Below are 26,111 nucleotides of genomic sequence, written 5' to 3'. Positions count from 1 at the left end.
AAATAGCACATCTTTCAAACGCTGTGTAAAATTATGAGCAGAAATGCTCAGTAAGGCAGTGGTTTCAAAGACTTAAGGCCCTATTTTAACGAGCTAAGCACATGGTCTAAAGTGCACGGCACGCAGTCTAGAGGGGCTTGTCCGAATCCACTTTTGCTAGTTTAATGACGGAAAAATGGTCTATGTCCCTGGCGCACAGTCTAAAAGAGTGTGTCCGAATCCACTTTTGCTAGTTTAATGACAGGAAAAATGGTCTGGCACACAGTCTAAGGGCTCTATCTTACACCTGGCGCAATGCAGCGCAATGCATGACGCAAGTGTCTTTTGCTAGTTTCCACCCTGCACAATTATAATTTTCAGGTTTAGCGCCACGTTGTTTAAATAGCAAATGCATTTGCGCCCCCGTTTGCGCCCATGGGCGTTCTGGTCTGAAAACGAGGTGTGTTCAGGCGCATTGTTGGCGCGTTGCTATTTTGAGGCAACTAAAATAGACGCAGTATGTTTTTTGTAATTTAAAGACTGCATTAGTAATATGCGCCTATAAACGGGACGACAGCGCGGGTTTGCTTATCACATACATGAATGCGCAGCAGCACAAAAATGCTTTTAAATATTAAATATTAAAAAATTGAATGTAAAAGATTATAACTGAGTCTCTTGGACATAAATGAGGACTAATTATGAGACGTTAGAAGGTGCAAAGAGCTGCTTCACATGCAGCCTGGTAAGTAAATAAATGCTTTGCTTTAAACAAATGCATTTGTTTTTAATTTTTTTAAAATGCTACCTCACAGATTTATTGTATATGATGACTTTATGGATATGGTGGGATGAGAAACATTTTTAAGTAATGCTTAAAAAAAACTGACGCTGTCCAAGTGCTGAAACGTGCGGAGAGCCGTTTGTAAATTCTTTATCTCCTGTTTGTTACAAATAAAGTATTTTTAGAGTACAAACCTTTTTCCTGTAAATTATTTTTTGATGATATTGGATAGCCATACATTTAAAGCAATTAAAAGCCTGCTTTTTTACTTCCATGACTAAAAGAAAACGGGTTTTAAAGGTTTTGATAAAAAAATAACAATTTCAATACAAGTGAAAAACAACACAATTATTTAACATTAATCTTAAACTGGGGATCTTCTTCCTCCGCTTTCAGTTTACAAAGTCCGTCATCTATTCTATATAGGGGTCAAACATAGCGCCAGTGCAACTGGCTTTTAAAGGGGATGAGGGCTGAGATTCTCATTGGTCTATTGCACGTTATGCCCAAAATACTCCCATTACTCATTAAAAAAAAGGACCAACCCTGCGCACAAACCATTTTCCCGTCGTTAAATTAGCAAAAGTGGATTCGGACACGCCCATTAAGACGTTGCGCTCTGTGCTTTAGACAATGCGCTTAGATTGTTAAAAGGGTTGTTCCTATTCTCGTAATGAGTATTGGGTGTTTTTGGGTGTAACGATTGCCTATTTACATGGCGGAGTTTGTAAGCGTAAAAACTGTAAGCAGAGGAAGATGACCACCAGTTTAAGATTGATATAAAAAAATTGCATTGTGTTTTATTTATGGAAATGGTTATTTTATAATTAAAGCTTTGGTTCTCCTTAAAAGTCGTTAATTAAGTAATGGAGTAATAAGTAAAAAAGCAGTGTTTTAATTTCTGATAAAGTATGATGCATGATAATCTCAAAAAGGTTTTATAAGAATAATTTACAAATATGCAAAAAAAAGGTTTGCATAAATAAAAATACTTTTATTTGTAAAAAACTGGAGATAAAGAATTTACATTCATGTAGAGAGGCGTTTCAGCACTCGGACAGCGCCCTCCCAGATAGCAACACATTCTGGGCCAAAATTGGCTTACTTTAGGCACGTCAGGCTTAATTCTGGCTCTGTTTTTGTAACACCTTTGTGTGAAAAAGCATTTGGCTGAGTTGTGGCAGGACGCTAGCCAACCAAAAGCAAAATGGACACTGACGAAGGAGAACATGCAAACTCCACACAAAAAGGCCATTCGACTGAGCCAAGGATCGAACCGGGAACCTACTTGCTGTGAGGCAACAGTGGTACCCACTGAGCCAATATCGTAATAAGTTCAGGAATGGCAATATGTATAGACTGATCTATAACATATACTGATACTTGAACTGTTATCCGACAGATGATAAATCACAATGCATTAACCAGCTGAAAATGGTCCAAGAACCTGTATCAGAAACCACAGAGCAAATCAATCAGTTAACCACAAGCTTTCAACGTCAATCCAAAGCGCTCTTAATCCAGAGACATTAAACAGCATGCGAAAAAATAACTAGGAGGAAAGTGAAAAGAGAGGGTCAGAGTGCAAGCACCAGGGCATTTTACTTGTTTATCTATGCCGGCTTTGAATAAGGCAAACATTCAGGAGGAAGAGTGGTTTTACACATTGGGGAAAGTGTCACATGGATTTGATGTGTGGGTGTGTGTGTGTATATATGTGTTGAGGGGATTTTTCTCATGAAAAAAAGAACAACTTTAGTGGACGGCAGACTGAGAGTTTCCATGACAACATATCAAATATTTCTCCTGTAATTCACACTATCCTTGCTTTTCATGTTTGATGCTGATGAAGACGAGAAATTATGTCCGTCACTCCAGGCAATTTCCTTTCGTCAAGCTGCATCCTTATCCACTCCTGTAAACTCATTCTTTCCTACACAAACCGACTGGACATTTAAATGCATGGCAATTCGACGGCGACTAACGTTAATGCCGTTTCCAAGACAACTACTGATCCGCAACAGCGTGACAAAAGGCTGTGTGTAGTTTAACAGAGCGGAAGAATTTCAGACAATTGTATGACTCTTTATCACATCTTGAAGGAAGTCTGTGAACTTTAGGGTATAGCATTTCATGTCTTTTGTTCTTGGACATTTAACTAGGAGCAAACCTCTGGGTCGGAGCCGATGGTGTATTGCACTTTTAGGGGTGCACTTTTAGGGGGGTCTGAAATCACTTGGTTTGTTCACATAAACACCCTGAACTGCTATGAGAGCGTTTGGAGGGCTCAAACGAACCAGGTGTGAAAACACCCTTATTCTTTTAAACTATGTGTATCCGAAATTACAGCTCAAGTAATGCTTTCTCATCGCCTGTCACTGTCCGCTATGTGAGGTTATACAGAATATATTAGGAGATTGACCAAATGTACCTTTATTCAGACAGTTCAGAGTGACTGGACACTTTTTAGATTTGATATTTTAGCATGTACTTAGAGGGTTTTGCATCGAAAGATACAATATTTGTTAAATGCCAATGAAATGACTAAAGAGACATCTGTGAAAATAAGGCATTTTAATGACTGACAAATTACCTTTTCATTGCCATTAAAGTGAAATTACTGAAAATGCTCATTTACGAGAAAACATGCCAGCCTGATGTTTCTGTAATAAAACAGGTGTCTAAAATTATTCATGCATTAAAGTACCAGCACTATCACAAAGAATGAGATTTCTGCAGAACTGTTAGCAGAGATGACGCAATGGCAGTGGCCTTAAGTTCTCTCAGGTAATATGTAATTTGAAGTGGACTATAATTTTATGTCTGGGTTTGTTGAAAGGCTGTACAAGCACCATTTCTGAACGAGGGTCAACAGTTAGCGAGTCCCAACTCGGGTTTGCGTGCACGAATTACGTTTAAAGAGAGAACATGTGGGCGTTGGGATTTGGATGTAAGCAAGACTATTTTATCTAGCACAATGTGCATTCAGCCCCCATTTTTCCACCAGGATTGTATGTAATATTTAAAGACGCTACATAACTGTAAACTGAGCAGTGGCTCTATTTTTTCTCTTTACAGTTCCTTTCACCAACAAATGCCAAGCAGTGCTCTTTTTTAGCATTTTGCTTTTGGGCACATTACGAATGCTAATTCACGAATCCCCATTACAGACGTTTCAATCGAAGCATAAAACACGGAGAACGAAACAGGCACTCTTTCTGCTCAATTTTCCAATTAATACCAGAACCTTCTCCAAACTGGCACAACCCGAAGCAACTCTTGCTCTTTATCGGTTCTGGCTCCCCGATGAGGATGCTGCGACTGTTTGATGTAGCGTGTCTTCATCAACATCTGGGATGCCGAAGAAAGAGAACTGCTATCAGTGAATGGGCAGATGGGGGGCGTCTTGTAATGTCCCTGTTCATTTCTTGACACATCTTTCAGCTCAGGGCCCTCTGGCTGCACAACAGTCTGCTGGCCCTTTAGTCTTGAGAGGTGGCCGGGGAGCCCGGAGTAATTGGAGGGATTATTGTAATTAGTCTGCCAGGCTCGTCTGATTCATTAAGAGTTTAAAGGCTAAAGACAGCTTAGAACAATCTGTAGCGCTGCATGCAAACCCGATAATGTTTTATAATGTACGCCGATGTCCCTACAGAGTCGACTACTGCCCAAAAATATGCTTATAAATGAGGAATTTAATTGTATTTACAACAGAGCTGGTGTAGATTAAATTAGCATTTGCATATTACTTAAAAATATGGATATTTATTTATTTATATATGAAAGCTCAGATGCAAAACCCTATAAGTGCGTCTGACGTGTTGTCTTGTTAATTAGATTTTTTTCTTACACTCTAAAAAAGGCTGAGTAATTTTTGACCCATAATGGGTAAATATTGGACAGGACACGTGCTGGGTTAAAAATTACCCAATGTTGGGTTGTTGTTATGCAACCATGGATTCAACCCAGCATTGGGTCGATTTTAACCCAGCGGTGTGTTCTGTCCAATATTTACCCAAAATGACTTAAAAATAACTAAGCGGTATGTTTAGAGTGTATGTTTAGATTTCACTTTAAAGGGGACATATCATGAAAATCTGACTTTTTTCATGTTTAAGTGCTATAATTGGGTCTCAGTACTTCTGTCAACATAGCAAATGTGAAAAGGATCAACCCATCAACTTGGTTTTGGTAAACATTCTCTGTAAGCATGTGAAAAAAATAGGTAATTGAAATTTGGATCCCCTTGTGATGTCAAAAGGGGATAATACCACCCATTTAAGCTGCACTTTCCAACCATGGCACTGCCGTTTAGTGCAGAGATCAGCTCATTTGCATTTAAAAAGACACACCCAAAAATGTGTCCTCACACATGTACTCTGAGGACACCAAAGATTTATTTGACATCTTAAAAGTCTTGTAAAATGTGCCCTTTAATGGTAATGAAAAGGTTTTTAGTCGGTAATTGAAATGCCTTATTTTCATAAATGTCACTTAAGTAATTGTATTAACAGATTTGACTCTTTCTCTGCAAACCTGAAAAAAGTACATGCAAAAATCTCCACTTCTAATAAAGCCTTCAGTCACTCTTCACTGTCCTTTCTGAATAGAGGTAAAAGGCTAAAAGATTTGGTAAACATCCTAATATATTCTGTAAACCTCATTTAATCAGATATTGAACCTTGATGTACGTTTGTTCAATTCAATTGCACTTGGCATTTAAAGCATTCTCCCAGCAAAGTGGTATTTCTGAATAGCCTAGGGATGGGATTAAGCAGATTTGAAGTGAAAGTATTTGATAAACGTAAAATACATGCCGAGAGCATTTGATCAATATCATTATCTCATTTTTGGTAGAGGTGGCGTTTAGCGGCTTTTGCATCTAAGCACTTATATTAAATATGTATTTTTTCATCAGTATATTTGTTTCACATTTATCCCTTATACCACAATGCAAGTGAGGTGACTTAAAACAAAAAACAGAGAGCAGAATGCAGCTCATGGTCCACGATGAGCGCCAGTTCGCAAGAAATAACCTTCAACCAAACTCGATAAGCGAGACGCGCAGAGGGCCATGAGGCTGGGAGGCATCATTCAGTGACAGGCTGGGCCTTGAAGGACTATAAATAACCTTGCAGAGGTGTCTGCATGCAGTGCAGCTGAGTATCGACAGCCCCCTCAACTGACAGCAAGACCAGGCGCCACAGGCGACAGCCGACAGAAGTAAGGCTCCAAAAACCACAGCCGGCATTGACTCTCATTAGGGCTCGGGAACCCTTACATGAACCTAGCGGGAGGCAAGGACTTTGGATTTAGGGCAATAAGCAGGTTTACTGATGTGCGGCCACAAGGAAAAATAGGACTGAAACACACAAATAAAAAAGAATAAGGGAAATTAATATATTGACCTGAGGCAGGTCTGACTAACAAGTGCACCTTTTTCATTCAGGTATTGCTCATTTGATATCTCAATTGATGATCTTTACGACCGATTTTTCCGGACTATAAGTCAAATTTTTTTCATAGTTTGGCTGGTCCTGGAACTTAAAAGTCAGGTGCGACTTATAATTCAAAAGAAACCATTACCGTCTACAGCCGCAAGAGTCCGCTCTAGGCTGCTCCTGTATTTATGTAATTCAATGGATTTAGTGATGTGGAATGAATAAATGGTAATATTACGTTAATATGTACGGACACCTATTCAACCTGCTGTTCTGTGTGCCATTGTTTAGTTGAATAACTTCCCTTTCCAGATTAAATGTCTGTTCTTCGGCTTGGATTTTATGAAATCATTTATCTAAATAAATGCGACGTATAGTCCAGTGGGACTTATATATTTGTTTCCTCTTCAAAATGCATTTTTGACTGATGCAACTTATACTCCGGAGTGACTTATAGTCCTGTAAATACGGTAGTTTTCTTTGGTGTGTTGCTAAGTTTGAAAAAAGGTAGATTTTGAGTTGAATCATAGACAGTAGTGATGAAATAATATTAATGTATATAAATAAATTGCAACTAACCATAAATGTTTAAGTATAGAGACTTGAAGGAACTAAACAATTTTGTCACCATGGGATTTTTTGATGTCAAAGGCTGTGCATCCAATTTAAACTCAAGTATCTTGGCCCAAATTTATCTTTCACGTGACAGAGACGAGCCAAATTAGATACTGTAGATGCCAATATGAACAGATTGTGTGCAGCATGACATCCTTGAAAACCAAGTACAAAACTACACAAGGTAAAAGAAAACAGAGCCAGACTACATGCAATAAAAGTTATCTGGCAACAAGGATAAAAATGGTTTTGTGCAGAAAATACACGTTTTCTGACAAGATTAACAATTTGTGTACATTAATAATCTTACAAATCATTCCAATGTTTTTATGCAACATAGTTGCACAATATTCATTTATACAATAATGCAATGATTCACTCTGTTAAATTTCAATTCGATGTACACCAGTTACTGCAATGTCTCCTAAAGCAAAACCAGAAAAAAAAATTGGTATCATGAAATCCTGCACTACAATGTTGCATCCTAAATCCCATTCTGCATGCGCTTGTATAAGTGCTACCTGAGTGAGCATCATTGTCCTGCTCGAAAGGAGATCGTAACAGCCGTAAAATACGACCACGCATTTGTGCTCCTCAGAAAACATCTACATAAATCATTTCTGATTTCAAGCTGTGTATTCTGTCATTAGCTGCTCAGCGATTTCCATAAAACAAAAGAAAAGCTCTCAAGTTAATTCCAGCAGGAGACTTGAAAATAGATGCGGGAAGAAAGAAGAGGAGTTGTGCTGTGGCAGTTTTAAAGGTCGTTCTGATTTAGCATTGAAAACTTTTTTACATGCCATTATCTCAAAATACTTCAGATCAGGACAAAACAATAAGCAATTACAAACATACTGTGCTTGAGAGTCTACCTGCAGTAGTGTTAGATTTACAACCTGTGTGTGGACAATAAGCAAACCAACTGAAGCTAAATCATTCCTTAAAGGGGGGTCTATGGCTTTCAAATATGAGAGATTCACACGTAACAATCTCGCTTTATTTCTTTTATGAGCCATTTCAATGCTGGAAGTATGGTAGAAGTCCTTACATGGGCACTTCATCCAGAATAGCACAAGGGCACACCAACCAAGAGCTGACATGAAATTAATGTTACCAGAGAAGTGTGTTGTTGTTTGTGAGGATAATGTAAGCTTGCTCAGCTTCCCAATGAACCCAGTTTTATTGGAAACAATGGATATAACAGCGGAGTTATGCGCGTGTTTGTTTAACGCTGGATTTCGTTAAAATGGCGCAGTCCTAACCAGGTCATGACTCACAGGCGGTAAGTAAAACTGCATCAAATTTCTGTGTTTTGTTGAACATGAATATATAAGGAATCATAACCGTGGGTCACACCAGACACGTTTCAGGCATCAAATTCGCGTCTACCGTGTCTAGTTTGCCGCTTGAACATTTTGAGTTTACTTGCTTCATTTGCGCGTGAAAGCTGCGGGTGAAATTCTAGTCATCGAGAAATTCATGTGAAAATTTGCGTCATGGGAGGGGCTTCTGCAACTCGCTTTCTGTACTTGTGTCACTACTAGAGCAAGCTCCTGATTGGTTAACGCGGCGCGTATTTCCGCCAAAGTTCAACACTCGATTCGCACCATTCGCGTGAACTAGATGCGTGAATGAGGCGGAATCACGTCTACCGCGCTGCACTAAAGGCCTCATTCGTGCCGCAAGACCTCCAGACGCCCGTTGACGCGTCTTCACATTGACTTAACACTGAAATCACTCGCGCAGCTGGTTTGAACGCAGCATAAGTTGTTCAGAGATAGTGAGATAATGTTTTGCACGTGTTGCTTGCTCGTGATTCGCCCTCTGTGCACCTCCAGGGGCTCAGGTTTTTCTGGAAAAGTAGCAGTAAGGGCGGATCTGTCTTTTAAAAATCTGATAAAACTAAACACTCTTTGGAGATATGAAGGATGTAACACTGCTCTATGGGTACTCAAGATTAACATGAGATTAGCAAAATTTGTTATGTGACCTTTAAGGGTCTATTCTGTAAAATCTTTCAGTATCTGCCTGGTCAAAGTCAATCTGACATAATGTACAAATAAATAAGTGAATGATATGAACTTGCCGGAATCATCCAGTTAGCCAGATCTCCATACTTGGATACCTGCATGGCTCCTAACATGGTCAAATTGATGTGGCCCCTTGAGGATAAAGTAAAAAAGCAAAAAGAGCTCAATAACAATAAAGAAAACAACAAATAGATATCACAGCAAGAACCTAAACTTAATACTGACAAACAATTTTAAGGCACAGTTTTACTGAATATGAGAAATCTGTCATCATTTATGCTGACTCAAACTATGATACGATAAGTGACCCAGCTTGTGAGAAGTAATTTACTGTTTTCTACATAAAATCATGTTACAAAATATGAAGAACATTATGTAAAAATGTAAGCTTCTTAATCTTTAAAGGGACACTAAACTTTTTTGAAAATATGCTCATTTTCCAGCTACCCTAGAGTTAAACATTAGATTTTTACCGTTTTGGAATCCATTCAGCTGATCTCTGGGTCTGGCGCTACCACTTTAAGCATAGCTTAGCATAGTTAATTGAATCTGATTAGACCATTTAGCATCAAAAATAACCAAAAAGTTTCAATATTTTTCCTATTTAAAACTTGACTCTTCTGTAGTTACTGTACATCGTGTAATAAGACAGATGTAAAATTAAAAGTTGCCATGTTACGGCAGCAAGTCCTTGACTATTATGCCAGAATAATAAGAGAATGGTTCCTAGTCATATCGGCCTAGAAAATCACAACTTTAAATGTTCTGAGGGTCTTAGTACACAATGTAACTACAGAAGAGTCAAGTTTTAAATAGGAAAAATATCGAAACCCTTTGGTTATTTTTAAGCGCCATGCTAAACGGTCTAATCAGATTCAATGAACTATGCTAAGCTATGCTAAAAGTGGTACCACCAGACCCGGAGATCAGCTGAATGGATTCCAAAATGGTAAAAATCAAATGTTTAATTCTAGGGGAGCTGGAAAATGAGCAAATTTTCAAAAAAAGTGGAGTGTCCCTTAAATACTGACTGACCAAGGTCATGTCAAAGATTGAAAAATCAATGTAAAATCAATGACATGGCATTTTGTCTAAAATGTAAGTAAATACGTACAATTTAAGTCGAAATTCACAAAAAATCTATTACTCTGACTAATCCAGTTTGATATACTGTAAAATTTCAAGTTTTAAAAATGTGAAAGAGCTAAAGCCATCCAAATAAAGTCAACATTTACTCACTTAAAATGAAATGGACCATCTCTACTAGACAAATATGTCTAGCCTATTAGCTTAAAATGGCCCACCAGTAAACCACAGTCTTATTCATCAGTCTATGGACATTAAGTGGGTGGAAAGGCTTTATTCTTAATGCACGTGCCGTCACGACTCTTCTTTACGCCATACAGCAAAGACCCGATGACCCCTCTCCCTGCTCCCTTTGGCACCAGACAATTAAGACCTAAATATATGACCGCTGCTGGACACGCAGACGGTGAACACATAATAACACCAGTGCTTGTGGGAAGACGGCGTCAGCCATCCGTGGAAAAATCAATAAGACCCATAAAATATCGACAGGGAGGGCTCTGAACAACATGGGACTGATGTCGAACATACAGCATGCAAATAGCTTAATGTCACAGGAGTTATTAAAGAGAAACATGAGTGTGTGACCTCAACAAAACAGGCGGATTTGAACTGTGACAACAGAAGACTGAAAGATATTAAAACATACACTGAACAAAACTGCATTTACAATGGTTTCAATCAAGAAATTGATCTTCTTACATAATCACTGCATACACAATCATATAGTCCCACACTCAGGACCAGCAAGAGTCAATTGCTTTATCGACAGCTCAACACGGCCCCTCCCCTGAAGGCCCTGGCAATGACAAAGCACCCCGGTTCTGTCCCGCCTCACCCTACTGAGCACTACAAGAAGTGTCCAATTAAAGTAGCCACCTGTTTTGACAGAACTGAAAATGTCAGCCAGCGTGGCCTGAGGCGCAGCCACTCTCACGGCTGACTCATTACATATTCTGCCTCTGTCCATTCTTTGCTTTCTCCGCTAACACCCAGTGAACAACCCTTCATCCACTACATATCAAGCATTAATGCCACGAAAACAGTCGCACAGCTTTGTTTGAAGCAAACATCCATTTTCTTGGTTATTGGAATGTTTAATTGGCTCTTTCACCCACAAATGATAACCTTAAAGGTGTAATGCCCCGGTCTCATAAAGGAACACACAGTGCCAAAGCGACACAATCCCATTCATTTTTAATGGAAAGCTGCAATTTCTGGCAACATGAGCAACAGTGACTGTTCGCGACCGGATGAGAACCTTCAACTTTATGCAAATGATCGACTTCCAATAGGAGTGAGGCATAAAGTGTTTCATCTTTTGTCAACTTACTTCAGTCAACGGTTACGCATGTAAGAAATAATTGACGGCGGGTTGTTAAATTATTAAAAAATAATGCACACCCAAGCTGGTAATGCCATGGGTGTGCAAATGAGAATCCACCATTCAACAGGCCAGTGGGGAGGCTACATAAGGGCCAGGGTGGCCCACTCAAATTGACGGCTGGCCCACCCAGTCAAAAGACACACAAACTATTTTTGTGGGAAAGCTGACGAAATCACGCATAAATGATAATAATCTCTTTAATAATAATCTCTTTAATAATAATCGCTCAAATACGCATTCAGAAATAAATAACTTATTAAATAGAAAGTGTATCATTTGCACGTGTTTCTAAACCTTGCAAATGTTAACATTCAAATAATTTGAAACAATTTGAGCACAAGATGATGTTAAAGTGAGCTGTTTTCTGTGTGCACAGACAATGGTGCAGACGCACACACACACACAAGCTAAATTGACATGCACTTATAAGCACACAGAATCTCTACGCGCGATCTCTATGCAAAATTTTCTCGAAATACCACAGTGTTCGCAAGTATTCTTATAAAAACAATCATATGTCTTAAAGTGAACGCAAACAGTTCAGAAAAAAATCAGATCTGTGCGTCAGTATGGGTCCGTGATTATTCCGTGTTAAAGTGGCAGTACGCTCCAGAAATCTGCCTTTTGTTTGTGTCATTATCAAACAACATAAAACAAAAGGAAAATCACTTCTGTGGCTTTAAAAAGATTCATATTTAATTTATAGAATGAAGAAGATGTTATAATTTATTTAATTCTGGTTAAACACTGGCCCCTCCTTGGCCCCGCTCGTAAAATCTGTCTAGAACCGCCCCACTGTATATTTAAAACTTTGTTCTTTTCTTTTTTTCATATGTTTATAAATACTTGATTTGTTCTTATTATATTTTACTTATTTGCTGATCTGAAAAGTATTCGATCCATGTAATCCGTTTAACCACTATATTGTGAAATTATATAATTTTAGAGTTGCGGTCTACCCTATTTCACTGAGGTCCACTAGGACAATAAAAATAAGGAATGCCTCCTAATGACCTTATTAAAAAAGATGGGCGACACACAGCGACAAGGTCACTGGAAGTGTACACGCATGCGTGCATTAGTATCTGGGTCAAATTACGCAGTAGAGCTAACTTGCAAAAGTTTTGTTTTATGTGTGTATGTATTTTATAGAAAGCTTAAAGGGTTCTCGTCATCATCATCATGTTTTTCTAAACCTTTATGCAGGTATTATCCTTGGAAACACATTGGCTGTATCTATTAAGCTTCAAAAAGAGAAAACCACAACAGTACCTCTACACCTACATTTACAGTTAGCAGATGCTTTTATACAAAGCAACTTATATGTGAGATATATTTATTTAAAGCACTACACTTTATTGTAAATTATATTCCAAGTCTTCTTTAAACCTACAATAGTAAAAAGGAGCAAACTAGAAAATAGCGGTGTAAAAATTCCTGAATATTTCTCTTTTCTTGAACAAAAACAGAACAAATAATAAAAAGTTTTTGTTCAAACTCCATTGTGATCCTTACCCTCTGATCATGGCGAAGGAATCATCACTAGAGAAATATGAGGCTCCAGGAAGAACGGTGACAGTTTCTTTACCTGAAAGAAGGAGGGGGAAATGTGAAAAGCTTTTATTAAATGCTCTAAATGCACAAATTAGGATAATAAAAGGCAATTTATGTAATTCGTATGTTGTATACAAGTATAAAAGTGAGGAAGTATTATTACCAGCATTGATGAGATCCGCATCAACCTCATCATCTGTTGGGTACGGGCCCTGTTTATTCAACAGAGCACACGAAAACAGAACATTTATTTATTTATAATGACCGCAAAATCACTCATATTAACATAGAAAAAACATGACAAACGACAATAGCGTTTAAAGTTGAATGGACCCGAATGCATGTAGACTTCATGCAAATAGATCAAATCAAATACACAATGCTACTTTCAAATACGACTGCTATGTCAGACAATTTTACCACTATAAATATTTTATATTTGTATTTTTTGTGAAGGATGGATGCAAATTCTTTGGGCTTGAAGAAGGTGGACCTCATATTCATCAACATTAAATGCAATATTAAATCCCCAACACTGTAAAAATGTACTATAGTTGTGCAGCTGTTTGCCAGTAACTTACTGTAGAATTAAATTTATGTTGTTCATGCAAAGCATTCTGGGAACCAGAAATCCTTTTTCTGATTTTTCCATTAGATTTTGGTTTCCAGAATCCTTTGCATGAGGCAAATTTAGTTAATTTAGTTTTATTCTGTAAAGATAAAAACTTGTTAATGTTTAATGTTCATTTAACTTTAAAACAAATACTGTTGCCAATACTGTAATTTCTTCAGACATTTTTAACAGTGAACATTAAAACAGCTGTAAAGTTTTTCTTTAAGAGCAATTCTCTCTGTCTCTCTCTCTCTCTCTCTTAAATTCATATTCGGGGAATTGATAACTGTATTAAGCAACTTCAAACTAAGCTATTAAAAAGGATATCTTACCAATCCCAGAATGCCATTTTCACTCTGCAGGTGAACTTTAATATCTGGTTTAATGAAATTACTGGCCAGCATGGGAATTCCAATGCCCAGGTTAGCTGAAAAGATTAACACACTGCATTGATGGATTACCATAAGAGACAAACACAGAATTCCTTTTAATAATCGTGACATTCCATCCTTTCAAACGGTCGTCATTTAAATGAAGGGATTAAAATAACAAGCGTGGGTAAATTTTAATTTTTATCCAAAAAGAGTGCTCATAAATGTTCATGTTTCCCTTGGGAATCAAACAATTGGCGTTGCAAGCAGCATGCTTTACAGGAACATCCAACTTTCTAAACCCTTCATTCAGCACACATATAACCCTAACAAATTATTTAGCTTATATCAACTGAATGTCTGTAACGTTTCATAAACGTACCGTACATCCCATCTTCAAACTCCAGCGCAGCTCTGCGAATAATCCTCTCCCTCACTATATCTGAATCTTTCTTGGGTTTGGGCTTTTCGGTCTGGCCCTTCTTTACTGTTCGCCTCTGCAAAAGGTCAGATAATAAGAGGAAGATGATGGAGGATAAATGGATAAAGGAAAACCGATAGAAATAAGCCGAAATAAACCTCAATCCGCTTCTCGTAGCGATCTCCCTTGACAATCCTGTGGACGTAAACGCTGGGTATGTGAATGTCTTCCGCCGCGAACGTACCCACGTCTACAATCTCCTCAACCTGACAACAGAAAGCAATCTTCAGAAATACACGCTACATAGTGAGTGACCCTAATAACTTTGTTCCAAACCAATATGTAGTTATTACTAGTTCAAAGACTAAAGTTTCGACTCAGAGTATTTGATACTTTTGCAGCCCTTTTGAACATTGTGGTCCTCAAAAGTCATACAGGTTTGGAACTACACAAAGGTGAGTAAATTATGACAAAAAAAATTTCAATGTAGGTTTTTTTTACTTAAAGGTGACATTTCACAAGACTTTTTTAAGATGTCAAATAAATCTTTTGTGTCCCCAGAGTACGCATATAAAGTGTAAGCTCAAAATACCATATAGATAATGTATTATAGCATGTTATAATTGCCACTTTGTAGATGTCAGCAAAAATGTGCCGTTTTGGGTGTGTCCTTTAAATGAAAATGAGTTGATCTCTACACTAAATGGAAGTGCTGTGGTTGGATAGTGCGGATTAAGGGGTGATATTATCCCCTTCTGACATCACAAGGGGAGACAGATTTCAATGACCTATTTTTACATGCTTGCAGAGAATGGTTTACCAAAACTAAGTTACTGGGTTGATCTTTTTCACATTTTTTAGGTTGACAGAAGCACTGGGAACCCAATTTTAGCACAACATGGATAAACTCAGATTTTCATGATATGTCCCCTTTAATACAATAAAAGCAGCATTGAAACCTAAACAGAATCAGATTATTATCATATTATAACTTAAAAAAATGTCGCCATCTGCATTCAGATGAGAGTGTATGCACTTTTGTAGAGGGTTCTTTGCTGTTGCTTTGTGCCTCCGCATTTGTATACGTCACTAAGAAAAATGCGTACACTACACTGATAACTTACTCTCTCCTGAATGCAGAGGTGTCCAAGATGGCGGCGTTACCAGAAGCTACTTGTTTTTGTTTGTAAAGTTTTAAATATGGATATTTCTACACCAAAACTGCATGGATTACCCTCAGAAGGGCTTTGTTTATCCTCATGATATCATTTGAATTCCTTTTGTGAAGGATGGATGCACATTTATTTGTATTTAAGGAGGTTGACCTCATATTCATACATTTGAAAAACTGGAAGATTTAGGACATTTTCTAAAATAACTGAAAATGTGTTTGTCTGAAAAATGATGGACATATGCATTTCAGATGGCTTGAGGGTGAGTAAATCATGGGTTTAATATCATTTTTGGAAATTATATTTCCCTTTAAATTTTGGCTAAGAACTTTTATAACAAAGTAAATGATAATAAAAAATGTTGCTTTAGCAAAAAGATTTACTTAAATGAACTAAATCTAAAATTGAAAGAAATTTTACATGAATTGCTAATTTTACCACATTTACATTTAAATTAGCAAAATGAGTTTGGAAAAAGCTAATAAAATGACAAATGCTCATAGTAAAGTTAGTAAAAATTTACTAAATTTAAAAATATAAAAAAGCTAGCTAATTATAATTAAAACTAAAAGAAAACTAAAGTAACTCAAATTGAATTGAACGCCTTTATACAGCATTATTTATGTCGGGGCATTGTTCTTGACTGGTGGTAAAAAATATTAAACAAACATACAACAACAGACAACACTGTAAAAATTCCTTGTTGCACTTACATTTTTAAGTTTAATCAATTTAAAATGACAATTAATTTCTTGACTTGTGAGGAGTGGCCAAAAAATATTAAAATAAAGTAAACTAAGCTAATTCAACTTTAATTTTATCATTTGTAGCAACTCCTTAGAAAGTTTAAATAAATTGTAAATTTAAGTTAATTTAAACTTAAACATTTAAGTGCAACAAGTAATTTTTAACAGTGTATTAAAGTGATTACAAACAGAAGCACCAGATTAAAATGGAATATGTGATTGTAGCTGAATAAAGTGACCAAGTTTGCACATTGAATATAATATAAAACTATAATGTTTAAAGAAAAATAATGAAATATGTTTGATAAAACTATTTAAAAGATTGCATTTATCAGATGCACTTTTATCAGTTCTTTTATCAGTATGTGTGCTCCTTGTGAAACAAACCCAGAACTTTTCGACTGTTAATGCAATCTTCTACCAACTGAGCAACTGAACACCTGTACCAAAAAAAAATTAGCAGTAACAGATGGTCATATGACATTGTTTCAATGTCAGAGACATCCACACTGTTCTGTATCATTATCCACCCTCTTCTGCAGCATCAGTCTGGCTGCTATCAATCAGAGTTGAAAAATATATTCTACATTTCAGGCCCCCGAAAACGAAGGTTTTTTTAAAGAAAATGCTTTAAGAATTTAGAGACACAGATTAAATTTTACACATCATTCATATGGGAATTGACTCATCTTTCTATATGTATCCTCCTTTGGTACAAAAATCGATGTTGTAGCTGTTCTGTTTGAGCTTCTGACAGCAGCACAAATCCCTCACACAAGACTGTGAGCTCTGCTATACAGAGAGCGGCTTAGCACTTTTTTTTGGGGACCAAAATAAGCTCTTAAAATACTGAACAAAAATCTGAGCCTCTGATAAAGGCCCAAGAGAGAAAACACACTTTGCCAAGAACCAAATCGATGTGTCCAAAGCGCATTTAAGCCCTGCGGACGTGCACAAACAAAGAACAAAGGGCAGGCTATCGCTGCATCCAACCAACCCTATTGCAGAACACCAGCATGACTTTGTCTGTCAGCTTGCATATCATGCATAAAGAGACATTTCCTGAAATGGGTGTGTATTATGAGTTGTCCTTTGCACGCAGCGCTGTTAAAGAGGGCAGAAAGATGAGCCTGGATTGAGCGGTGTAGCTGTTGTCATGGTTACTGCTGGTGGCGTTTGCCTTTTTATCGTTAGCTGGGCTGCTCAGGGTAGAGAATGATTGAAAGGCTCAGGCTTCTTGATGGCCTAAGGGTCTAATGCGGAGCACAAAATGAAATCTGCAGGAGTTAGACATAATCTCCCTAGGGAGCTCTCTACCCCATTAACCCTGTATGAACGCAGTTACCATATACACTGGGATATAAACAGATAGCATTTTTCTTAAAGGAACAGTTCACGGGATAATGTTGATCCATATTAAATGGTAAATAGCTAAACATTTCCTTTTGAGAAATGACAGAGATAAACTACTTTTCAAAAGTGCAGGATCACTTATACTTTATATTTGTAGAGCTCATATGCAAAAGCCGCTAAATGCCACCACCGTCAAAAATTAGATAATGATATAGATCAAATGCTCTCGGCACATATTATACATTCATCAAATACTTTCGCACCAAATCCGCTTAATCCCATCCTTAGGCCATTCAGAAATACCAGCTTGTTGGCAGAAACCGTTAAACGACTTTTCAGCAAAGTCCTCTAAGTGCACGGAAGATGAATTGGATAAACCATGGCCGCATACGTCAAGGTGCAATTGTGTTCTTACTCGAAAACAAAAGATTTACTGAATACATTAGGATATTGACTGAATTTTTGAGCCTTTTACTTTTACTCAGGAAGGACCGTGAAAGAAGACATTTTAGAAGTGTAGATTTTAGATTTTCGGGTTTGCAGCAAAAGACAGTCAAATTTGTTAAGCGCCAATAAAATGAAGTGACATTTGTGGAAAATAAGACATTTCATTTACTGACTATCACTACAGTGAAATTAATGTTTAGAATGTTTAGATGTTTAGAAAGAATGCTTATGTTTAGAAGAAAACATTTTAGACGCACCTACAGTACATTCACACGGGGCGGAAGCGTTGTCTGAAGCGTGGCCAACTTAAGTTTTACACATCAAAATCACATGCTGCGGTCTTGCATAAAGCATTCTGATTGGCTGACGTGATGTGGATGGATCAACAATTCAGTTCAGCAACACATGACATCACCCATTAATAGTAAATGAGAGGCTTTAACACTTTTGCACCACGTGAATGTACCGTCTGAGGGTTTTGCATCTGAACTCTTCATATTTTCACATAAAAAAATTCATCAAAACTATGGAATAACACTGTTATAACACCGTGTTACATGAACGTAAAATGTTAAAATCAAATACAAAATCAAAGACATGCTTTTAAAGATGTTCCCAACTATGCTGAGCTCCTACTGCCTTATAATACTATTATATATTCGCCATGTACACAACGGGGGGAAATTCAAATACTCATCAATATCCCTCACACCACAGTAACATTTGCTCTTCAAAAGGAATGTAAATAGGCTTAATGTCATCTAAAAAGAAGCAAAACAAGGATACAAAATCCCTGAGGAAAACAGAGAAACCTTTATTCAACTGCTTGTTCTTTTTTTGGACCACGAGCCTTGTCAAAGCCTGTTAAATCTGCAGAAGCTGATGGGCACATGTTGTTATGAAACAGCCTGTCTCTCAATATGAAGCATTTCAGTGAGCCGATGCTACATATCACTTTGACTCAGACAGGTAGCTAAAAATTACAAGCATTAATTTATTTAATTAGTTTCGTTTCACCTAACGTGTCATATAGGGACAAGCAGATGCTAATTTTCTTTAGAATCACTGCGTCAACAAACTTGATGAAACAAACAAATCGAATCCAAAAAGCAACAATGATTTCTAAAATTTGGTGAGGTTTCAGCTCAATGTGGTAATGTTAAACCTGCAGAAAACTCTGCTTATCAGCAACAAGCACCTTGAAGAGCCGTCAACCTGAGGCTAAACACAATTTTCACTCAAGTGGACCTTAAAGGGAAAATGTAAAAGGAGAAGGGAATTATTTTAATACAGTAAGTTTTAAACATCATATGTTGACCTGAGGCACATTTTCATCAAATGAATCCATGCTAAAAGCCTTACAGAAGTACAAATACAAAATACAGCCTTCCTAGTATACTTCATTGACAAACTACTGTACAATACTATCATTTAATGATCCTTTCTGCGCGTAAAACCCTATTTTTATTATGGTTCAAATGAGCTTTCAATGTATTTTCCTGTTAAGCTCAACAAGAGGATATAGAGATGAACTCCAGACACAAACACAAATATCCTACGAGGGGCTGTTTAATTAAAATGGCGGGTAATTTTACAATACCATTAGTTTTACGTTTTTAAATATACCTGCTCATATCGCCCCAGCTGTTGCGCTGCAACAAACCGAAAGGATAATTAGCGTTTTAAAATTGGACAGGGGTAGGAGGAAAGATAATATACCTCTGTCGACGGATTTCATCAATAACCAATTAGCCTCATCCTGGGAAACCCATTTCACGCAACCTGTCGTTTCAACAAAACGCAAATATGGCCTTGTTGAACCGACTGCCCTTGTGTCCCACAATGCATTGTGTCCCTCAACGTACCTGCGATTACAGGATAGCAGTAATATGCCACAGATCTGCTGTGAAAGCTTGCGTTGCCTGGCAACCACATGGCCAAATCGATTATTTTTCACCTGCTCTATTATTATTACTTTTTTAGTGCATGTGCATTTCCTTCGGTTAATGATAATGCTCTCTTGCTGTTCAATTCGCATTAATAAGAAAACATCAGATATCACGCTAATTCGAACACAGTGATATCACATCAGAGCGCTGTGTGTTGTATACAGAGTGATATTAGGGTGGCTGTTTTCCCCAGTGACTTGTTTTAGCCATCAGTATGTTCAGCGCCTGTCTCTGACAGGCAACAGGGACGTGTTCTCTCCAAACACTGAGCCATTGGCAAGCCTCATCAGTCAGCTAATTGAGAGGAAATAATTCAACATGGCTGCTGCTGTTGACAGATTATATCTGGGTGATCATAAAACACTGTCTTCCAGTTACCAAGATAAATAAGGCCTTTGCTATTTCGAAAATCAGAAATGTAAAGACATCAACATTTTGGATGACATGTTGGTGAGTAAATTATCTGGATTTTTTTTTTTTAAGAAAATTGACTAATGCTTTAATAATCATACCGTACAGCTGCAAAAATGTGGTAGGTGGCACCAAATACATGTAAACAAGTTCTCCTCGACTAAACCAACCTGATAAACTACAGTCTACAGTAAGGCAGACTTCTACTGTTAATGAAATATTAATAGGCAACATGTTTTTTCACAATGAGATGGAGAGCCTAGGCTAATTTGGGGGTGGGGGTCATGTTATATTGGGGACAATATGATAATTTAAGGACCATATTTTTACAGTACAATAAAAACTCCTATAATTTTTTACACGTTTAAATTTTAAATCCATATTTTTAATTAGGTCTCATACTTTTAGACACTTTTATACTACAATATAAACCAAAAAGATAGGCTCCCCTTAGAAAAATACAAAACAGATGTTCAGTATGAAATACCTAAATGAGACACATATATCACCTGTATTAAACCAGTCGACTGTTTTCTACAACTAATCCCCTGACAAAAGACATCATCTATATACTGAATCCCTGCTGTGAAAGATGAAGGATTTCTGTCGAAAATATCATCTTAACCCGTTAAACAGTCACAAAACGTAAGACACGCAGTTGCTCAGCATCATTCATTCATCATCACGTCCACAAACATAAGATGAGGCCTGTGACAATAACTGTGTGTTCAATTGACGGATAAGCTTATCTTAAGTGAACTGCAATAACAGTATTGTCAAATGATATTGGGCAGTAAAAACAACTCATTCTGTAGTATAGCTACAATAAAGTTTGGAAACCAAACAAATAAAAGCTCAACTATGCTGATAGCAAAAGGAAAAAATCTTGGAGATATTATCGCAAATAGATGAAGACTAGTCTTTCAAATATCAGCTCAAATGACTGCTTGCAGGCAATAGTGATTTTACGGTAAACCGTTTCGATCCAAGCTTGCCGGGGGAAAAAGAAGGCTCCTGGAAGCCCAGATTAATTAATGGAGTTCGTTCACAGCAACTGAAAATGCCTTTTGATAAGTCTTTTGTTCGCCTGTGCGTGTTTTGAACAAAGGCTTAGATAAAAGCATATTTGATATGCAGACAAGTGTTTGAAAAGGGCTCTCGCTAGAAAGGAAATGAAACCGTGAATGCGAAACAAAAACTTCAAAGATCTAAATAAATCCATCAATTTATTTTGCTTATGTAAAAAACAACAAACAAAGCACATAAGGAAAAATATGGGAGAATTCAATTCACAAGATGGATAACACGATATAGGGAAAACTAGGGTTAAATATCAGGGGGACGTTTTCACGGTGTAACAAGAAGCAACTATAAGGGTTTCAGTGTTTCTTGTCCAAAATAATTTCATGATACACATGTCACCACAGGAGACATCATATAAAGCTGCTTAATGTCATTGAAACATGCATGTACTAAATGTAATATTTACTCACCTCTACAACTGTGATTTTGGCTGCCTTGCACATTGGCTGGTTGAAATTTCGTGCTGTTTTTCTAATGAACAAAAAAATCTCAAATTAATGCAACACTTAACATCAAATGTGTGCAATTGACTGTTAAAAATTTTATAAAGTAATGCATTGCATTATTCATGTAAAAAAATTATTACTTTTAAATAATCTTCATATTTCAACCATCACAGGCTAAGCAAAGCAGGTGCGTACTCGTTTTTATTAAAAAGGAAACAGTGCAACCTTGTGGTAAAACAAAATATTGCATATTACATTGCGTAATGGTGGAAAAGTGAATAAGTATATTTATGTTCTTATACTGTCAAGGTTTAAAGTGTATGAAACACATCTTTATATCCACTGTTTTATATCTAATATAACAGAATATGATCACAATCCACTAACATAGTAATTTTATAACAAACATTATTATATGTAGATGTTTAATGCTTGAGTTTAAAATGATTTGCTTCTTTTACAGTGTAAATATAGTAAATATTAAATATGGTGCTATCTTATGTTCCCTGTCACGCTGCACAGTGTTGCTGTGGGCATGTGCTAAATGGAAACGGCAAGGTGAGAAAATTCAGTTATTTACAGGTTTGGGCAAAGCACCAAGCACACCAGTGAACATGTGATTTAAAACTTTATACTTGACTCTGAAGTGGGGCTAAATCAGCTTAGAGGAGGAATAAAGTGAAGAACATTTGGTTACCTGAAGATAACATTTCCTGCCTTGTCTGCTTTCCAAGCTTTGACCAGAGCAAAGTCACCAGTGATTGCTTTCTCCATGATGTAATGCCTGCCGTTAAATTCACGCACCTGAAATGCAAATGTAAAAATCCTCTATCAATTTTTACCTTTAAAAGAATTTGGCAGACTCTTTTATCCAAAGCAAGATTCGGCACATTAGATGCAAGAGGCTTTACCAGGAGCTACTGATCATACTACCGCTATTGATAGCAACTTCATAAGCAGACACACTGGTTGTAAAGCATCTAGTTAGACTGGGAGACAAACTGCAGGTCTGACCTCTCTGGGTTCACTGGCAATGGCGATAGTGCCATCTGTGTTGTATTTGATAGGAGACCCGCCTTCCTGGATCAGTGTGCCGTAACCCGTAGCTGTGAAAAAGGCTGGCACACCTGCACCACCTGCCCTGATCCTCTCCGCTAGCGTTCCCTGCCATCAGAAAAGTAGGACAGGTAAATAGCACCCAACTGACTGATTTTTTTATGAATTCAGAAGAAACAGAGGAAAATCTTTAGGTTATACAGTGAGGTCCGAAGGTTTGAGAACACAAATGAGACTTTTCAAAAATTCAGATTTCATTGTATCCGATATTTTCAAGCTAAATTATCTCCACATTTGTGCAAAAACTGATGATTCATGTACCCATTGTGAATTTGGATTTGTGAATGTTTCTTGTGTGTCTTCATGTAACACCTTGGTTGCTTAGATAGATGTACTAGAAATAGTGATCATGTGAAGGTTAAAAATGACAAAAAAAGTGTAAAAATGACATTTTCAAAATCTCACACCTTGTTGATTTCTAAATTAAAGATGTTAGATTTGAATCCCAGAATTTCACCATGATCTCATTTGAACCTAATGGGGCAGTTTTCTGGACAGGGTTTAGATTATTCCGGGCCTTAGTTATATTAGGACATTTAAAGGGGACATATCATAAAAATTTGACTTTTTCCACATTAAAGTGCTATATTGGGTTCCCAGTGCTTCTATCAACCTAGAAAATTTGAAAAAAGATTAACCCAGTAACTTAGTTTTGGTAAACCATTCTCTGCAAGCATGTGAAAAAATAGATCATTGAAATTTGGCTCCCCTTGTGATGTAAGAAGGGTATAATACCGCCCCTTAATCTGCACTATCCAACCACGGCACTGCCATTTGTTCAGAGATCAGCTCATTTGCATTTAAAAGGACACACCCAAAAAAGGCACATTTATCCTCAAACCTACAAAGTGGCAATTTAAACATGCTATAAAAAATTATCTATATGCTATTTTGAGCTAAAACTTAACATATGTACTCTGTGGACACCAAAAAAGGTCTTGTGAAATGTCCCCTTTGAGAAGTTTTTACAAACACACCTTACAAAAAACAATACTGGTGTGCATCTTGTAACAAAACAATGGCACTGATATATTTTAAGATTTGTCAGTGCAAGATTTTTTTAAATTAAGGCAGCTCAAACATGCAATTTTAGTCTAGGACTAAGGTAAGCCCTGTCTGCGACTGCCCCAATACGTATATCCTCGCTGTCCGATGAGAACCACGAATGTCCATTTTGCCGATTTTGAGATTTTTCGACGGATTGAATGTCCAGGTTCATTTCCGTATACAGTATGCTTCACATATATAAATGGCCAATGAAAAGTTGTGAAATCATGTCATCTGATTTTCACATATATCCATTTGGTGTCAAAGCTGTCAATCACGCCGCGTATCTCCCGCCCTGTGGAAGCATCTCGCCGGTCTCGTGAAGTTTCATCGAAGCTCAGCACTGGATAGCCGAATAAACATAGCCTGGTGAGACAATGACTTTCCTTCATCGAGGTAAACGTTTCCCTCCTGACGCCAGACGTACGTCTAGGAGTGACAAAATTACGGTAGGACTGTGCAAACAAAGTATCTGTCTAGCATTACCATGTCAGTGTATTGATTCATTGTCCCTTCAAAGTTTGCAAGAGACATTTAATAAATGTGTAATTAATATTAAATTAACTAAGCGTATTTAATAAACTAAGACGTAGGCTATTTAATAAACTGAGCGTATTCATCTGTATATGAAACGCGACTAGGCCATTCTAATTAATGATCGAAAGAACGCGTATCGACCCCCGTTACTGTAAAATATGCACGTATTAAACTGCTTTTGAAATACAGTGTTTTTTCACTTCCTGAAAAGTAACCATTTTGGACATACGGAAGTTTCATTGGGCAGCGACAATATGTAATATGTGTATATCAAGAAATAATAAATAAAACATCAGAAGCAATACACTTGAAGAAAACACAATCAGATGATGATCGTAAAGATGGAGGAGTGGATGGAGGTGTTTGTGTTCTCACCTGTGGTGTCAGCTCCACCTCCAGCTCACCGGCCAGATACTGCCTCTCAAACTCTACATTCTCCCCCACATACGACGAGATCATACGCTTGATCTGTTTGGTCTGCAGGAGCAGACCGAGGCCAAAGTCATCCACTCTGCAAAACGCACACATCGATAAACATCCAACTTTTCAGCTGCAACGTGCTTCATGATGTCTCTTAACCTATTACCAATCCAGATACAGCATCACTTTGAACACAAGTATAGATTGATTAAAAAACTCATTTTCAGTTTAGGCTGAACGACTAAAGAAGCATGTGTTTCTTGAACAAGAAGCATTTAACTCATTAAAATTCTGAACACGTAGAAAATACTGAGCCAAAGGCCACACATCTCATTTTTACTGCATGAAACATATGAAACTTTTACTAGTCTCTATGGTCTCTCTGGCTCACTCGGTGAGCAGTGACTCGGTACAGTTATTGAAGCGGTGACTCAAAACTGATTTTGTCATCCATTAACAAATGGCATGACTTACTGAGACTTGCAATGCACTGAGGTGTGAAACCAAAGGGAGTAGTTTGCTATAGCCGTTTTCTTATTTTTTTTAATGAAACTTAAACAAGCTTAGCATGCTTGTTCATGTTGATTTGCTAATGTATGTACACAGCAAAAGCAGATACTTAACTACCCTTATGAAAAGTATTTGTCTGTTTAGGGCTACTGTAGAAACATGATGGTGACTTCCATGTAAGGAGACCTGCAGTGTATGTAGATAAAAACAGGTTATTCTAAAGTAATAAAAACAATTCATTATGTAAGGTCTTTATACACCACTGATAATATAGTTGTGTATATTATATTGCACTTCTGTCAAGAGCTCCTTCTAAAAGTTACACATTGTACTGCTTTAATCCAGACACATCTAAATTCATTCACTCAACAGGGAGCACAAACTTTTCATGTCACGACTGTTTCAGCGAACCGTTAAAGATTGTTATTAGAAGCACGCTGCGTCATTCCTTGTTCTCATTAACTCTCTCCTAATGTGTCCTCCTCGATTTTTCTTCAGGCAAAGACAACAATAGCTTTAGTTCTGATGTTAGTTTTAAATGACAGGATAAAAGGTGCCGTCAAAGCTTCTATTTAGGTCAAATGTGGAAGGAA

At 37.3% G+C, this 26,111-nt stretch overlaps 1 protein-coding gene across 1 annotated transcript in view; it reads right to left on the bottom strand.

The window, feature by feature from the left end:
* oxct1a (3-oxoacid CoA transferase 1a) overlaps window positions 1–26,111 on the bottom strand; it is a 41,794-nt gene that overhangs the window by 10,005 nt on the left and 5,678 nt on the right. Inside the window, exons 4-13 of the mRNA XM_065247256.1 lie at window positions 24,964–25,099; window positions 22,903–23,052; window positions 22,586–22,692; window positions 21,853–21,913; window positions 14,440–14,547; window positions 14,243–14,357; window positions 13,822–13,916; window positions 13,040–13,088; window positions 12,838–12,910; window positions 8,906–8,981 (exon numbers count right to left, since the gene is read on the bottom strand). Of these exons, the coding sequence (XP_065103328.1) occupies window positions 8,906–8,981; window positions 12,838–12,910; window positions 13,040–13,088; window positions 13,822–13,916; window positions 14,243–14,357; window positions 14,440–14,547; window positions 21,853–21,913; window positions 22,586–22,692; window positions 22,903–23,052; window positions 24,964–25,099 (970 nt within the window). The remainder of the gene's footprint in view (window positions 1–8,905; window positions 8,982–12,837; window positions 12,911–13,039; window positions 13,089–13,821; window positions 13,917–14,242; window positions 14,358–14,439; window positions 14,548–21,852; window positions 21,914–22,585; window positions 22,693–22,902; window positions 23,053–24,963; window positions 25,100–26,111) is intronic.

Source organism: Paramisgurnus dabryanus, chromosome 11, assembly GCF_030506205.2.
Source record: "Paramisgurnus dabryanus chromosome 11, PD_genome_1.1, whole genome shotgun sequence".
NCBI classification, from domain to species: Eukaryota; Metazoa; Chordata; class Actinopteri; order Cypriniformes; family Cobitidae; genus Paramisgurnus; species Paramisgurnus dabryanus.
Note: the sequence above shows the minus strand (reverse complement) of the source record. Positions and strands in the feature narration are given on the sequence as shown.